Source organism: Echinops telfairi, unplaced genomic scaffold, assembly GCF_000313985.2.
Source record: "Echinops telfairi isolate 266 unplaced genomic scaffold, ASM31398v2 ScPeMD7_7;HRSCAF=31, whole genome shotgun sequence".
NCBI lineage: Eukaryota > Metazoa > Chordata > Mammalia > Afrosoricida > Tenrecidae > Echinops > Echinops telfairi.
In genome coordinates this window covers 2054381-2070813 of record NW_022103904.1, presented here as the reverse complement: position 1 = coordinate 2070813, position 16433 = coordinate 2054381, and the positions used below count along the sequence as shown (strand labels likewise).

The following is a 16433-nucleotide window of genomic DNA, read 5'->3' as shown; positions in this document are numbered from 1 at the left end:
CGAATTTTGATTAAATGTCTTTACTTTGTTCTTTTTCACACCAATGGAAACCCAACTAACCGACTGAAATTCAGTACGTGTCTGGTTGAACCGAAATAGTTGCCTCTCGTATTCACTTATGAGTTCCATCTTTGCTTCAGCTGCTTTGATTCTTAGATCTGTTTTTGCATCGCCCCTTTCAGGATGTTCTCTTTTTGTGTTTACTAAATTCTATGAAACAAGAAGAGAAAAATATGATTTTAAAAACCCAAACATCCTCTAGAGAGTACAAGCACTGCTCCATAGACAAAGACAGTGATGCAAAATGTAATTGCCTGCTGGCAGATAACGCTGCAGGGCAATAGCCTGGTGGAGTCATCTATCAGGCAATTCAACAAAGTACAAATTCAATGTGTAGGAAGGAGGAACCGAGTGTGGACACATAATAGAACTTCATTTCTCGGTGAGATTCTGTTTCCCTCGCTGTGATCTATGTGAAGGATGCTGCCGATTTCCACGTGTTAGCAAATAGAAATACAAGAGTCTTTGGCTTCCGTTAGCTGTGCGTATCAGTCAGGACAGGCGAGCTTATGCTGCAGGAATGAAGCGAGCCCTAGCATAAAGCAGCAATCGTTGACTTCTCACTCACACGGTATGTCCACCAAGCATCAGCATGGAGTGCTGCTGCCGGCCTCAGGAAAACTGTCATCGAACGGATGCCACATGCCTGTGATCCCAGGTGTCACACAGTAGAACTGCTCCGTGGGGTTTTCTCGGCCGTGATCCTTATTGAAGCTGAGCACCGGGCCTGGCTTCTACGGCCTGGCTAACTGGGTTCCAGCAGTGGAAGACACACGAACCACTTATCCCACCTGGGGACTCACTGTCCACACCAGCGGATGGGAAAGAGAGTGTTCCAGGTGTTTTCACATCCCCCAAATGACATGTGTCACAGCTCCTCATTGGCCAGAACTAGTCACATGGCCCAGCCAATCACAAAGGCATCAGGGGGAGCAATTTTACCATGTTCCTGAACAGTGGAGGCAGGGATATGTTGCATGCAGCACAAACCACCACCGGAGAAAGAGCACAAGTGTGTGTGTGTGTGTGTGTGTGTGTGTGTGTGTGTGTGCAGTCTATCTTGTATTTCATGTATTTGGCCTTATAATCTACTAAAGTATATTCTGGTCATTTTGTTGTTCTTTTTTCACTAACAGGCACACTGATCCAGTCCCCAAAATGACCACTCCTGAGCAATTGTACTCCAAAGTCACACAGACTCTGAAGCATCTAAATTCCCACCTGCCCAACGGCAGCCATGTTGTGTTCTACGGCTTAGCGGACGGAACCTTCCTCTGGGATCATCTGCACGACCGATATCATCCCCTTGGTATCTGGCTGTTTTACCACTTAACAACATCGCCATATAGACGGGGTTTGGTGCGCACCGAGTCTGGTATCCACACACTTCGGGTGGTACAGCAATGCACACTCACACTGTTGCCTGTCCCACTTCATGGGGCCTAACTGGTGAGCAGAAGAGCCTCAGGCAGTGTGTCGAAAGGTCAGTACCCAAAGATGGGCAGAGTCAGGCCCAAAGCCAGAAAGGGCAGAAGTACTTACGGAAGAATTAAGACCAATTGAAAGGTAAGAGCTTAAATCAGGAGCTCTCTTTACCGAAAGTGAGATAGGGGATGAGTTGATGAAACCCACAAAGAGAGAGCGCTGAGTCCAAGGGAGGGATTTCTCCATCCCTCAATGGAAATAAGGGCAGTGCCCCCTCGTGGCCAGTTTGGAATCACTCCTTGAGGCTATGCTTGCAGGCACTTGACTCCCAAATGCCTGAAAGGTCCCCAGGAACGTCCAGGGACTGCTCCAGCAGGCCAAGTGTTTTCCAAACATTGCAGAAGCGGTGGCAATTCACATATGGGGGGCTGCCGGACTGATGCTTAAAGCAGCTGGAGAGGTGAGTATTTTAATGAATGAATTCCATTTCCCAAGTTAAAAACGAAGGAGTTGAAAGAGAAGTCGGGGCGCTGATGACAAAAGTTCAGTTCATAGCCCAGCGTAACCATCTGCTCCACCCAGGGACTTCAGGATGATGCACCACTCATGGCCACCATGAGCTGGGTGTGGCAGGGTTCTGCTTCCTGCGTTTCATGAGAGAGTTTTCTTTTCAAAAGTTCATTGTTATGTGCCCTCTGTGGGCTGGCCACTCTCCTAGGCCTGGGGTAAATGACAGTGGACAAATAGCCATGCACCTTTGCCCACATTGGGCTTGTATTCTCATAGGAGAAAAAACCCAGTGTATGTACGAAGGTAGTCAGTGTTACAGGAAGATAATTAAGCAGGAAAGGGCTTAGCTAGCCTCATCCTCTCTGAGGACTACCTACCAGAAGAAACCTAGGCCCCCTCCTTCAGCCCCCTATCAACAGCACCTCTGCCAGTGAAGTAGAAAGCCCACCCTCATGCCACTGTACCCATCTACGTAGACCAACTAAAACGAACCATTCTGGAGGTCCAATCCATTTCTCTGGAGTTATGGGGGCAATCCAAAGGAGGAAGACCTGAAACTCAGCTCTTAGCACCCTCCTCAAGGGCGGGAAGAGGACAGTAAACTTTCACGGTTGAGAGCATCAGAGGGTTGTCACCTGCATATTTAACTTCTCTGGATCTTTTCAATCTCCCTTTGTCCCCACACAAGCCCATCACCCTCCCTCTTCCCTCAGTAACTCCCACTCTTCTCCACAAGAGGCATGCAGATCTTGCAAGCAGCTCTCCCAGGACTACGACTGGCCCTCCATTGTGGGGAAGATGTAGGATACATCCAGCCCCCCACCAATAAGGCTGAAGTCGTTTTCCTCCTGAGTCATTTGTGTGCATCTAAACGAACTCTGCCCAGCCGCTCAGGAGGAAAGGATATCCCTCCTGCTAGTAGAACTATGATCCTGCTCCTCCTCAGACATGCTAACACCACCTGGTGCAGAGGTGATGCTCTCAACTGTTAGCTGAAAAGTTGGTGGTTCGAATCCAGCCAAAGGTACTTCAGGAGCCAAGCCTGGCATTGTACTTCTGAAAGGTGGTAGCCTTGACAACCCCGGCAGGGTGGAGTTCTACTTTGAAACACAGCAGCATCAATTCAATGGCAATTGGTTTGGTTTTTTGCTAGATTTTGTCTTATTATGTTATGTAATAATGACTCCAGACCAGTTTGGAAAGGCATCCAGGAGAGAAGAAGGGCAGTTTGGGGGCTCACCATCCACTTTGGTGGATTCTTCGTGCCAATGGTGCTCAACCAGGGGCAATTTCATCTACTCCACCCAACCCCTCAGTGGTCACCGCAACTGGTGCTGCTACTGATGGCTAACGTCTAGTGGATTCAGGCCAGGGATGTTGTCAAACCTCCCCCTCCTCCCCCCTTCCCACAGCCAGACACAACCAAGGGTTATCCAGGCCCCCATGTCAATCATGACCTGGTTGGAAACCCTGCTCTCGGTGTTGCCTGCGTGTCCCCTGTCAGGCCACTGTTCATCTCACAGCACTCCAGGAGAAGAGGGGGACAGCGGGAGGGCTTTGCTCTGTATGGACGGCCTGGTTTGAGACGGGGAGGTGCAACCACCTAAATTGTGTTTAAGGTTTTGGAGTTATTACTCACATCCTAAATTATCCCTGCTGCCTGGTTGCCATGGGAAATAAATTATAAATTCCTTGGTGAGGCACCTCCGCCCTTCCTGGACAGACCGGGGGAGTAGGTGGGGTTTGGCCAGCTTCCTTCTTCCACACTTTGCATGGCTCGTCATAGCTTGTCCAGGGGAGGTGAAAGGCCAGGAGAGAAACCACGTGCTCTCCTCGCCTGCTCCCACTCCACCCCAACCGCTGCGTCTTCATTCTCACCATGAGCAGGGACCGATCGATTCCCTGAAAAGCCGTGCCTCTCGGGTGTGTCTGCATGTACCAGGATTCCATGCTGTGGTGCTTTCTAAGCTCCGAGTTGACATCAGACTTGTCAGAGAACATTTAAAAACAGAGATTTTGGCCATTGCTCCAGAGAACCGATGTAGTGAACAAGCTCCGATGGATTTCCCCATCCCAAACCTGTAAAACGGTTCACCACAGATTAGTTAAGTAAACACAAGTCACCTTGTGCTTCCCTGGCTTTGTAAATACTCCATCCCTTCCAGGGATTGAAATGTGAAGAGAGACTTTGATTTCCATTGGAAGATGGTCTCGGGTTGGGAGAGAGACAGGTGCCAGCCAGACCTTTGATGTGGTGAAAAAGTATGAAATTGTTTGCTCCAGATTAGTAAGTAAGGGTTACTTACTGGGTAATTACCTTGCTTATTGGATAATCTGAAACTGAGTTGTTGTCACCTTAATCAGTAGCCACACTGGCGGTGGGGGGCGGGGGGTTGCCAAGGGTTGTGTGGCACGAAAGGGGGAGAGGAGATTAGTCACTTGCTCTTGCTGTGCAGTTGCCTGTTCTCCCTCGAGCAGGGCAGGCAGAGGCTCCATCGGATCATTCAGCAAAGAAATGGTTAACCACCACAGCATCTGTCAGACTAATAAGCACCCCAAACAAACAAACAACAACAACAACAACAACAACAACAAACCGGGCTCCCAGTTCCCTCCTGCATCGCTGCACGTCAGCCAGGTCTGTAAATCACTGACCAGTCTGTGCCCCACTGCAAGAGCTGTGATGGACCCCACACTCTCTAGCGGCAGCGATGTCTGGTGAGAGGTTCTTTCCTCTGCGAGGAAGGACCAGGGAGGACGGATCCTGCATTAGGGTTCCAGTGGCCTAGATCTTCTGGGAGGACGTGGAAAAAGCCAGGCCTGACTAGTCATGAGTCCTTAGGCAGACACAGCCTATAAAAAAAATACAAGCATTGCATAATCTATCTGTGGTCCCTATTGTGTGCTTTAGGAATAAAGAGAATCCGAAGATGGAAGCCTTGTCCTCAAACAAGAAAGAAGAAAAAATACTACCTAGATCCCGACAGTACAGTTACAGTACCACGTAACCACAGCGACAGTACAAGCTATGGGAGTTTGTTCGGGGGGTCGTTGGGGATTAATGATTGCTAAATAAGCCTGTAAGAAGCTCTTCCTTGCAGAATCTCTGGCCAAAAAAAAAAGTTTCATTTCGAGTGTTTTAAAATACCTTGTCAGTTATATTTTGTGGCTGCCTCTCCCTGAGTCTGAATTAATGCAGTTTTACTAAGGTTTAATACATTCACGGAGAGGTGACTCATCTTCGTTGGTACTCAGTTTTTATGGTGCCAAAATTTCGATTATGTTCCAAGCATTAAATAAATACCAAAGAGCTGCCCTAAAGAACTGACAAATTACTGAGACACCAACTTCGACTGCAGCCAGCTAGGGTAGGACGTGTCCTTTCATCGTTGGAGGGTGCCTGGAGTGCCCAGAGGTTCAGCCTCTGGCTCCCCCACCCCCCACACGGGCCTTCTGGCCTCCGGTTAGTTGGCTAGCTTCTGGCCACAGTGGGACAGCACTTCAGCTCCACCCTTGGAAATGGCTGATCAACTCTCTTAATTTGATTAGCTGCTCTGATCGGGGAGACGCACATACACGTCACTTGTTGTCTGATGTATGACACATGAGTAGCCATCCCTCTTTCTACCAGGGCTCCTCAATATTACAAAATGCCATTGATGCAGCAAGAATAGAAAGCAATGCCTACAGAGAGATTGGATGACCGATTGGCATAAGAATAACAAAAAATAGCCACTTCCCTTTCTTAAAACCATGAGCCCCTCTCCAGCAAGTAGCCTCCCACGGGACCAGCCCCAGAGCCACCCACTCTCCAGCAGGCAGAGATACCAGAGAGGAGAAGCCAGCTCATTCACTAACACCTCTCCACTTATCTCCAGCAACCCGACGCACCTCTCTCCTGTTCCGCAGGCTGATCTACACCCACTAAGGATTTCCCTTGAATGACCCGGTCCAATTGGACCAGCCGGGGGAGAGCGGGGCCTAGAGCTGAAGGCAGGAGGAGAGCCTGGTGGCTTGGGAAGCATCTGCAGAGCCGAGACGGCTCTGCTGTGTCCCTGTGACTTCCATGGTGGTAATAAGCCTGTGGGTCCCAACTGGGGATTCACTCGCCCACACAGAGAGATCATATATTTTTTTTCTCTCTGACAAGAAAATTGAATCTCTCTTTCAGTCTAACTGATCTGCGGTCTAAGTGAAAAATAAGACTGTGTTCCATCACCTTCAATCTTTCTCTTTGCTCTGAGATAGCTCCTATTATTTCCCTTTATTTTGCGAGCGTGTCGTAAGTGTTAATGGATACAGCACCAGTCGCTCGCCCCTGAGACTCAGGAGCCTATATTTTATGTCTCCGCTGCAGCAAGCACGTTGGATTGCTCTGGGGGTGGGGATGCTGGAGCAGAGGAGAGAGGCAGAGGTACCAGTGTACCTGATCAACTGCAAGAGGGAGGAAATGGGCCCCACTGGTATGGGTCTGCTGCTGAGGCTTGAGAAAGCTCCACGTGATGGCACATATACGCTCAGATGGTTGCTGTGGTTGGTTGGCACAGGTTCCCACGCCTCATGACCCCATGTACTCCCAAACAACACACTGCCCGGCCCTGCACCATCCTCACAATTATTGTTATGCGTAAGCCCACTGCTGCAGCCACTGTATGAAGCCAGCTCCTTGAGGGTCTCCATGTTTGTTTTTCTCACTGACCCTCTCTCTACTTTACCAAAGCTCAGTGCCCTTTGTAAGGGACTGGTCCCTACTGATAGCACCTCCAAAGTATAGGAGGCGAAGTCTCCCTGGTCTCTCCAAAGAGGAGCTGGATTGTCACAGTGGCTCCAGCTGTGGGCCTGTGCAGAACCACCATGGTGAGGGCGGAGCAGGAGCAGGCAGTGCTGTGTTCAGGTGTACGTGGGGTCGTGAGTGGGGACCGAAGGCCCTTCACGCCAACAGCATGGCAGCATCAGATTCGTATTCGGCTAACACGTTCCCAAGCTTCCAGGACATTCTGGCGGTGCTTCTTCCAAGACAGATTTGTTTGTTCTTCTGGCAATCCGTGATATGTTCAACATTCTGTCCCCAAACCATACTTCAAACGCATCAAATATTCTGCTGTCTTCCTTATTCACAGTCGAGCTTTTATATGCTTGTAAGGCGATTGGAAATACTATGGGTTTGCTCGGTGACTTTATCCCTTCAAGTAACACCATTGCACTTAAGCCCTCTAAAGAGCTTTGCAGCAGCAGATTCACCCAGCGCAACCCATCGTTTGATTTCTTGGCTGCTGCTTCCATGGTGCTAATCATCTTGATTCTGGCTATTGTTGTTGCTTATTGTCTCTGCATCAATCCCAACTCGAGGCCACCTCGTGTCTCACAGCATAGAACTGCTCCAGGAGCTTGTCGTGACTGTCATCTTAATGGAAGTCAATGGCCAGGCTTCTTTCATGCTACCACCGGATGGGTTCAAACTGAAGCAATGAATGCCACCTAGGGACCTTTCTTTATTCTTACGTACCTTGTTCACCTATGTCAAAAATTGAATGCATGAACATGATCTGCTAAAGGGAGATCAAATAAGATTTCCTCTGAGCGATCCTCCATCTAGGGCCACGCTATCGTTGTTGGCTATAGTGGAGTCGGCCTTCCACACTTGGTGATGCCACAGACAGCAGAATGAAATGCTGCCAGGTCCTGGGCCATCCCCATGACTGATTGGTGTGATCCATAGGCTTTTCACTGGCTGATTTTCAAAGGCTCCACTGACAGACGAAGGTGCTGCACCTACGGTGCCCTGGCCAGGAACCCAACCTGGATCTCCCACGTGGAGGGCAAGAGTTCTCCCACTAAATCTCCAAGGCCTCATCCAGTGCCATGGAGGAATACTTAAAGTGATGGCCACCCTATTCCAGGAGCCACTGGAGCAATGCTCGGAGGCAAAGCAGCAACCAATACAAAGTCTTAGCAGATAAAGTAGCACCTTTAGTTCATCGAGTTACAGGTTTGGCATGACCGTAAATTCCTGCCAGGTCTTTGGACGGGTGAGATCAGGGTGTTCCCTAAATTGGAGAGAGAGATTTGGTCAACAGCCACCTTGAATGCTCTTGGTACCCCCACGGGCACCTGACATTTCATATATGGCTGGGAGAAACTGCAGCTCTTTGAAGTCTTTGTCAGAGTTATTCTGGGCTCATATGAGGAGTTTTAAAATATATATTTTTAAAACCAACAGCTACACCGTTGAGTCCGTTCTAACTCATGGAGATCCCAGTTGTGTCCAATTAGAACTGTGTGTCCTAGGGATTTCAATGTCTGCATTTTCAGAAGTTTATTGACAGGCCTTTCTTCCACGGTGCCTCAGAGTGGACTTGAACCTCCTACCTTTCGGTGTGCAGCCCAGGCTATTAACCCTTTGCACCACCACCACCCCATGTCCTCTTGCCCTGGTCTCTATCTGCTGCATGCTCCTCTCCCTCATCCCTGGAGTCAGGTCCCTAAGCCCCCCTGGCCCACACCGAGTGCTCTAGGTGGGCATGAACTCCTCGGGTCCCTCCCAGGCTCTGGGTCTGACTGGAAGGAATGCACATGAAGCTGAATGCACCACCAGGGCACATCCTGTCTGTGCCACTGTCTGCAGGGGAGAAGTCTCTCACTGCTTGTGACATCCAAGACCTCTCTGTCTTCCAGGCCAGCTAAATAAAGACGTGACCTATGCGCAATTATACTCCTTCCTGAGCTGCCTCCAGGTGAGCTCCCACCTTGCATTCTCTTCTCCCAATGTTACCCTCCCTCTTACCTGTCACAGGTCCCCTTTAATCAGCCATGTTTCCATTCTCCCAGGTCAACCCTTGCCAAGGCTGGATGTCTGCCAATGAGACACTCCGGGCTCTGACGTCAGAGGTATGACAGTCGCAGTCCTTGTGATGCCAACTCTGAGCATCTTGGCCTGTGTCTTCTGCAGTGTTTTCACTGGGGATGAGACTGTCGAGCAGAGTGGCTGTCTCTAAGCTAGTGAAAACAACTTCCAAATGCTGGAGTGAGGAAGAGGGTGTGTGTGCCCTCTCTCTACTCCTCTGTCTCTTTCTGGTCCCTCTGTCACTCTGTCTCTGCGTTTCTCTCTTGTATGCGCGCGCACACACACACACACACACACACACACACACACCCCTTTTAAAGTGGTCCTAAACCTATTTGTAGAGATGGAGAGAGCTAAGTAAGGGTAAGCCTAACCAATGGCTGGAGAATTGAGGCAAGAGAAGACCAGGTACTTTGAAACCTCGCTCTCTTCTCAGAGGGAATACATTGCACAAGCAAAAGGCTCACCTTTCGCCTTTGGGAAATGAACTCTTTGAAAACTATTTATTGGAGTAGCTTTCCAATGACCACAAACCTAGAGCCGCTACCATGGAGATGACTCCGACTCGTGTAGATATCTCCAGCATCTGAACAGAACTGCCTCCAGAGGTTTCCAAATATCTCTAAGATCAGCAGGACATCCTTCCAAGACACCTCTGGTGGTCTCAAACCTCCGTCCTTTCTGTTTGTAACTGAGCACATCAAAGGTTGGCACCACCTAAGGACTTCTGCTGTTGCCATGACCAAAAGAAAGTTGGAGAATCGAATCAAAAGCACAGAAAGCAATGATAAAATCATCAAGCTCCCACTCTCTCAGGTCATTTGTAAAAATCCCTGGTGGAGTAGAGGTGTGTTAGTCTGGGTAGACTAGAGAAACAAATTCATAGATACTCATATATGTATAAGAAAGAACTTTAGATACAAGAGCCGTTGAATATTGAAAACACATCCCATCCCAGTCCAGATCAAGTCCATAAGTCTGATATTAGCCCATATGTCCGATACCAATCTATAAAGTCCTCTTCAGACTCACAAAACACAGGCAATGATGCCATATGCAGGACAATGACAGGTCAGTGGATGCAAAGTCTTGTGGATCCAGTGGCGATAGAAGCATATCAGCACTGACAGAGGTCTCCATGTGGCTCCTCCAGTTCCCAGGACATGGGGTCTATCAGCATAGTGCCATGTCTTGTCAGCGTCTTCAAGGGAGTGAGCGTCTCCAAGAGAGTGAGCCAAGAGAGAGTGTGTCTCCCACCTCCAAGGAAGAAATTCCAGATTTTCCAGAATTCTCAGGAGAAGGCCATGCCCACACAGAGGCCTCATTGGCTATGATCCGATTGACAGACTAGACTCCACCCCTTCACTCTTAATCCTCTCAAGTCCCAAATTGTCACCAGATTATGTAACTACCACAAGTGGGTTATGAATTGGAGTGCTAACAACGGGCTCATCACTTCAAAACCACTAACTGCTCCAAGAGAGAAAGATGAAGCTTTCTGGTCCCATAAAGAGTTACAGCTTTGGAAAACCACAGGCTCAGGTTTACTCTGTCCTATAGAGAAAGAGTCACTGTGAGTCAGAATCAACTTGATAGCAGGTGGTTTGATTATATGTATATATGTCCTTCTAATATGATTTTCATTCGTTGCCTTCATAGTATCCATACTTACACACCACTGACAGCAGTTCTCAACCTGTTGGTCGTGAACCCTTTGGGGGTTGAATGACCCTTTTACAGCAGTTGCCCAATTCATAACAGTAACAAAATTACAGTTATGAAGTAGCAACGAAAATAATTTTATGGTTGGGGGTCACCACAACATGGGGAACTGTATTAAAGGGTTGCGGCATTAGGAAGGTTGAGAACCACTGATTTATAGCGTTCCCTATATGAAGGCACCATGATTTCCTTCCTTCCTGGAGTTGGATGTGTAGATTTCTCCCCATTGCATCACTCGGATTAAGAGCAGCCCGATGACCCTTCTTATAACACGTATCTTCATGTGCATTTCCTGAAGACAAATTTTGAAGGCCAAGCTACCAGCTCAAAGAGCTACTCGTCTTTCAAGACTGATTCATATTGTGAGGCTCTTTTCCAGAGAGGTTTAAACAACCGGCATTTTGGTTTTTTCTTTTTAATTATTTTATTGGGTGCTCCTAAAGCTCTTAGCCCAATCCATACATACGTCTATTGTGTCAAGCACACTTGTACATACGTTGCCATCATTTTCAAAACATTTTCTTTCTATTTGAGCCCTTGGTATTAGCTCATTTCCCCCATCCTCCCTGCCTTATAACCCTTGATAATTTATAAATTGGGGTGGGTTTTTTTCATGTCTTACACCAACCGCTGTCTCCTTTCACCCACTTTTCTGTTGTTTGTCCCCCTGGGAGGGGGTTATATGTTTTGATCATTGTGTTTGGTTCTCCCTTTCTCCCCCTTCCCCTCCTGGTATCACTGCTCTCATTATTCATCCTGACGGGTTTACCTGTCCTGGATTCCCTGTGTTGCGAGCTCTTGTCTGTACCAATGTACATGCTCTAGATTTATAAGGTCATGATAGTGGGGTGCGGGAGGGAGCACTAAAGAACTAGAGGAAAATTGTATATTTCATCGGCGCTCTACTGCACCCTGACTGGCTTGTCTCTTCCTTGTGACCCTTCTGTGAGGGATGTCCAATTGTCCACGGATGGGCTTTGGGTCTCCACTCCGGCCCCCTCCCTCACTCACATCGAGACGATTGTCCACCAAACTGGATTGCTGCAACTCTTCATCTTCTTGAGAATCTCACGAGTGAAAAGTTTGCACTTAAGACTTGGTTTCTAACGACTGTTACTTTTCTCGTATATTCATTGGTCATTTGTGCACTGGTAGGATTTAATGTTCAGAGCTATAGTCAGCTGATGTCAAGTTGTTCTTGAGTCGGTTCCAAAGGATAGCAGCCCTATAGGACAGAGCAGAATTGCCTCACAGAGTTTCCTAGGGTGTGATGTTTACAGGAGCCCTGGTGGTGGAGTAGGCTATGAGTTGGGCTGTTCTCTACAAGAGCAGCAGTTCCAAACCACCAGCCACTCCGTGGTCGAGCGATGAGACCTTCTACTCCTGCAAGCATTTCCCGTCTCAGAATCTCACAGGGCCAGTTCTACCTTGTCCTGCAGAGTCACTACGAGTCAGCATTGACTTGATGGCATGATTTGCTTTAATCTTTACAGGAGCCCTGGTGATAGAATGGGTTACCAGATGGGCTGTTAACCACAAGGTCACCAGTTCAAAACCACCAGCCACTTTGTGGGGGAGAGAGAGAGAGAGGAGGCTTTCTATGCCTGTAAACAATTACAGTCTTGGAAATCCCCAAAGGCAGTTCTACTCCATCCTATAGGGTCACCATGAGTCAAAATTGACTCAATGGCAGTCAAGTTTTTTAGGTAATCTTTACAGGAGAGGATCACGGGTGCGCTATGGGGGGAGGTGGGAGAGGTTCTCCCACGGAATTCCTGGTGAGTTCTAACTGCTTACCTCTGGACGAGCTGCTGAACCATTGACCCACCAGGGATCCCTGATGAGGACTTAGAGCCAGAGCAGTGGGGTAGGGATGCTGATGATGGGTGCCATTGTTCTGCCTGAATTATCTCCCTGACGTCAAAGACTGTCCTTCACGGAATCCTGTTTCCCTTGTACCCAGAGAGCAGCACAACTCTCCGGCACACTGAAAAAGATCGCAAGCCTCGAGAAGTTTACAAACTTCAATCTCTTCTACATGGATTTCACCTTGCAAGAAAGTAAGTTGCTTGTTTTTAGGTAGTGACAGAGACCAATGTGCCAGCCATCTGTCAGCACCACACCTCTCCAAACCAGGGGCTGGGTCTTCCCTGCCAATGCTGATGCACCACTAGCTCTGAAGATTGAAAGAAGGGTGGAAAAAAGGGTGAAGTTGGAAGCTCTCTCTGGGGTTGTAGAGGCTCCGCTCCCTTGTGTCTTCTCTCATTGGTTCTGAATCCCTGAAGCAAGAGAGCAGGGGAACCAGTTGGGCTGGGAGCCCACAGGCTAATGGAATTGCCGGAGCTGTGCTTGGCAATGTAGCAAATTCCCTCCTTCCCTGGTGGGCTCAAGGTGAGGGTGGCAGGAAGGAAAGATAAGGTGTGGTACCTTGCAAAGTGGGCATGCAAGGACCCAGAACACTCAGGAACGATGCAGACCCCAGAAAGATGAACCTATTTTAAAATGTCTGAGTGGGGAACTGAGGATCGGTTTGCGTCAAAGTGGACAACCCATGGGACAGCTTTCTGGGAAGACTGTGGCTATGTTCCCTTTCAAGCCTTCTGTTCAAAGCCAGGGTCACTGGCGCATGACCGCTCAATGCCAGCCTCCTTTCCTGGGAGCTACCGATTCATCCTGTATTTCTTGACTCTTAAAAAATGATTATTTATGGTCTTTAATCCTTCCAGACTCCTTTTCACCGCTAAGCACTTTTGATATCAGCGAAGAGCCCCCTGTTGCCTGACTGCCAGCTGAGCGGATGTTGATGAAAAGCTTCCCTGCTTATGCACTGGGATGGGAGGTCTCTTGTCCAGAGCTTCTCCTTTCCATCCCCCTACCAACCCCCTCCCCCACCCAAGCACCTGGGGTGCAGCAGATGGCTATCATGGATTATCAGATCTTACAGGAGCCGACACGTTTTGCATCACACACACTCGCACCTCAGTCCTGAACATCTTTCCAATGAGACTGATCACCCTTAACTAGATTTCCTGTCGGGGTGATTCGCCTTTCTCTCATGGGGAGAGACATTTTGATAAATAACCTCTCATTAAAATGCAGAGTGAAAAACTCATTAATGAAGTCCTGGTATAAACTGATGCACCACCAGGTGATCTTTGATCATTGCCAACCTTGAATATAGATAAAGTGATTAAAAATATAATAATGTCTTACATTTGCATGGGACTTATTTTTGTTTTCCAAAGTGATCTCTAGCACTGTCACTTATTATCTTTGGGACTAGAGACAATTCCCTGAACATATTTAAAGCCCCTTTGCAGACGTGGATTGGGCTAGGGTATCTACCTAACTAATCTTTGTAATAATCACATGAAGTAATGTGTAATCCTCATAAATACTATGTCTGGCACATAGCAGGTACCCAGGAAGGCGCAGCTGCCCCTTTCCCCCTTACTGCTCAGAGTGAGGTCTGTGACCAGCCGTGTCAGCATCACCAGGCAGCTAGTTACAAATGCAGTATCTCAGGTTTCACTCTAGACCCATGGTAACGGAATCTGAATTTCAACTCAATCCCTAGTTAATCTACATGCACCCAAAAAATGCCCCCAAACACCTCACTGTCATCAAATAGATTCTGACTCGTTGCAACCATGTGTGGTGAAGGGAGTTACACATTGACCTTCTACTCACAAGGACAGCAGTTTGAAACCACTCGCTGTTCCTGGAGAGAAAGACGAAGCTTTCTCCTCCTATGGAGATGTACAGTCTCAGAAACCCACAGGGACAGTTCTACTCTGTCCTGTAGGGCCACTATGACCCATGTGTATTTTTGAAGTTTCATAGAAGGACTCTACATTGCTCTAAACCTGAGGGTTCAATCAGCCATCGGATCTCTGCTGGGTCCTTTTATGTGCCAGCGATTGCTTAGGGGCTGAGAATATAAACCCATTGTCATCCAGTCGATTCCAACTCACGGCAAGGTCACGCATCACACAGTAGAACTTCTCCGTAGGATTTTCGTGGCCGTAACACTAATCGAAGCAGATGGTCAGGCATTTCTTCTGGAGTGGGTTCAAACTACCAACCTTAAGATTCTAGTCAAATGCAAACCTCTGTGCCATCCAGGGACCTGCTGAGAAGGTAGTCATCAACAAAACAAGTACCTGGAGGACAGACAGAAGGGCATTGCCCCTCACTCAGTAGTGGTCGGTTTCACCCTGCTGGCCTAACATGCTTGGACGCCAAGTTTCGGCCCTTTCCTGTCCTCACGACATAGACGCTAAAAACCACCACCAAATGCAGCTGACCTGAGCCCCTGACAGCACCACGGCAGCCAGCCGCCAAGAAACTCCCAACTAGTCCTGCCTTGCAATTCCATCAGCAGCTGCAGGGGTCTTCTGAGGTCTTCTGATACCCCGCCATTTATAAAATAAGTGTTAAGGCTCAACACTCTGACAGGGCTTTTGTCATGTTTCCCATATGCAGTTGGGGGGGCCCCCTATTAGGGAGGACACTCTAACATGGGCAGAGTGAAGGAGAGAGGCAGAAATCTGCCGCTATAAACTTCTGACCCAGCATCAGCCTCTTCTAAAAGGCCTAGAATTTTTATGTTCACCTAGACACTAGGTTACGGTCAGAACTCACACCCACAGTTAGATCTCTGCAAAGGTAATTTTTAACTCGAAATTTTAGCTTTATAACAAAAGATTTCATCTCTCTTAATAGACAGAGATTCACCCTCCTTGATGTATGATCTACTTCACGGTGGGTGCAATGTGTAGTTCTTGAAAGAGAGCAGAATTGAACATCCGAGCTGTGTTCCTTCTGTGCCAGCTCAGACACAGACCAGCTAGATGACCCTGAGAAAATGCCATCACCCCTCTGCCTTTGTTACCCTTTATGTAGGGTAGAAGTAACTACCCTAGGGATTCTATAAGGATTCAATGAGACAAAGCCTATCACACACTAGAACTGTGTCCTGTACATCATAAGGACCCATGAACTGTTAGCTGCATCCTTCCACCATCACCGTTATCAACATATGGCAAGCACCTACTGCATCCTCCCAAAGTCTATAATAAGCAGAGAATAAATGTTGTTTCTCTTTCGATGCCCGCTGCCCCTCCTACCACCAATCCTTCTTGTGCATCAGTTGGAGGTCCTTGGAGGAAGACATGGTGCAAATGCATCTCGTCAGCGCAACTGTCTCCCTTTATCAGAAATAAACCCTACAAAGTAACTTAGTACATCCGATGTTTTCATTGTGGTCGGTTGCTGTCAAGCCGGCTCTGAAACACTGTCCAGTTGTGTGCCATCAGCAATATCAATCGGCATGGGGGAACACTCTCTCCTGCCATGTCTATAGTTTATACGAGTGATATGGCATCACAAATATCATTTTTTGGTAATACTAAAATTTACAGTTGTACATCCTATGACAGAGAAAACCACAGCGGAATGCCCCTGTCCCTAGGAGGGAAACACTCCGTGGTCCCCCCTCCAACAATCTCAGTCCAGCATGACCCGTGATTGCTCATCTCCGAAGGCTCTTTCCTATTTCTTGCTGACTTATCTTCCAACTGGTTATGAATGAAAAAGGGGTAGCAACTCTGCCTCCCTCAGAAAATGCCAGCTTGGGCAGGGGAATGTTCTTTTTCTTCCCCAGCATCATATCTCCCAGACAGAAGATGGGAAACAGGATCACTTTTACAATGACAGTTTAAATAAGCCACCTCCTGCCCCCAGGTTCCAAGACAACTCAACTGGAGCAAATCTATATGTTTGTAAAGACAGCCAATGACTTCATGAGGCTGACCAAAGAGCAGATTTTTTTAAAGTATCTATTACTGTTGCTGTTCATCGAAGGACTACC

At 48.0% G+C, this 16433-nt stretch overlaps 1 protein-coding gene across 1 annotated transcript in view; it reads left to right on the top strand.

Annotated features, from left to right (window-relative positions):
• AOAH (acyloxyacyl hydrolase) overlaps positions 1 to 16433 on the top strand; it is a 247582-nt gene that overhangs the window by 220528 nt on the left and 10621 nt on the right. Inside the window, exons 15-18 of the mRNA XM_013005992.2 lie at positions 1197 to 1369; positions 8671 to 8729; positions 8824 to 8883; positions 12525 to 12621. Of these exons, the coding sequence (XP_012861446.2) occupies positions 1197 to 1369; positions 8671 to 8729; positions 8824 to 8883; positions 12525 to 12621 (389 nt within the window). The remainder of the gene's footprint in view (positions 1 to 1196; positions 1370 to 8670; positions 8730 to 8823; positions 8884 to 12524; positions 12622 to 16433) is intronic.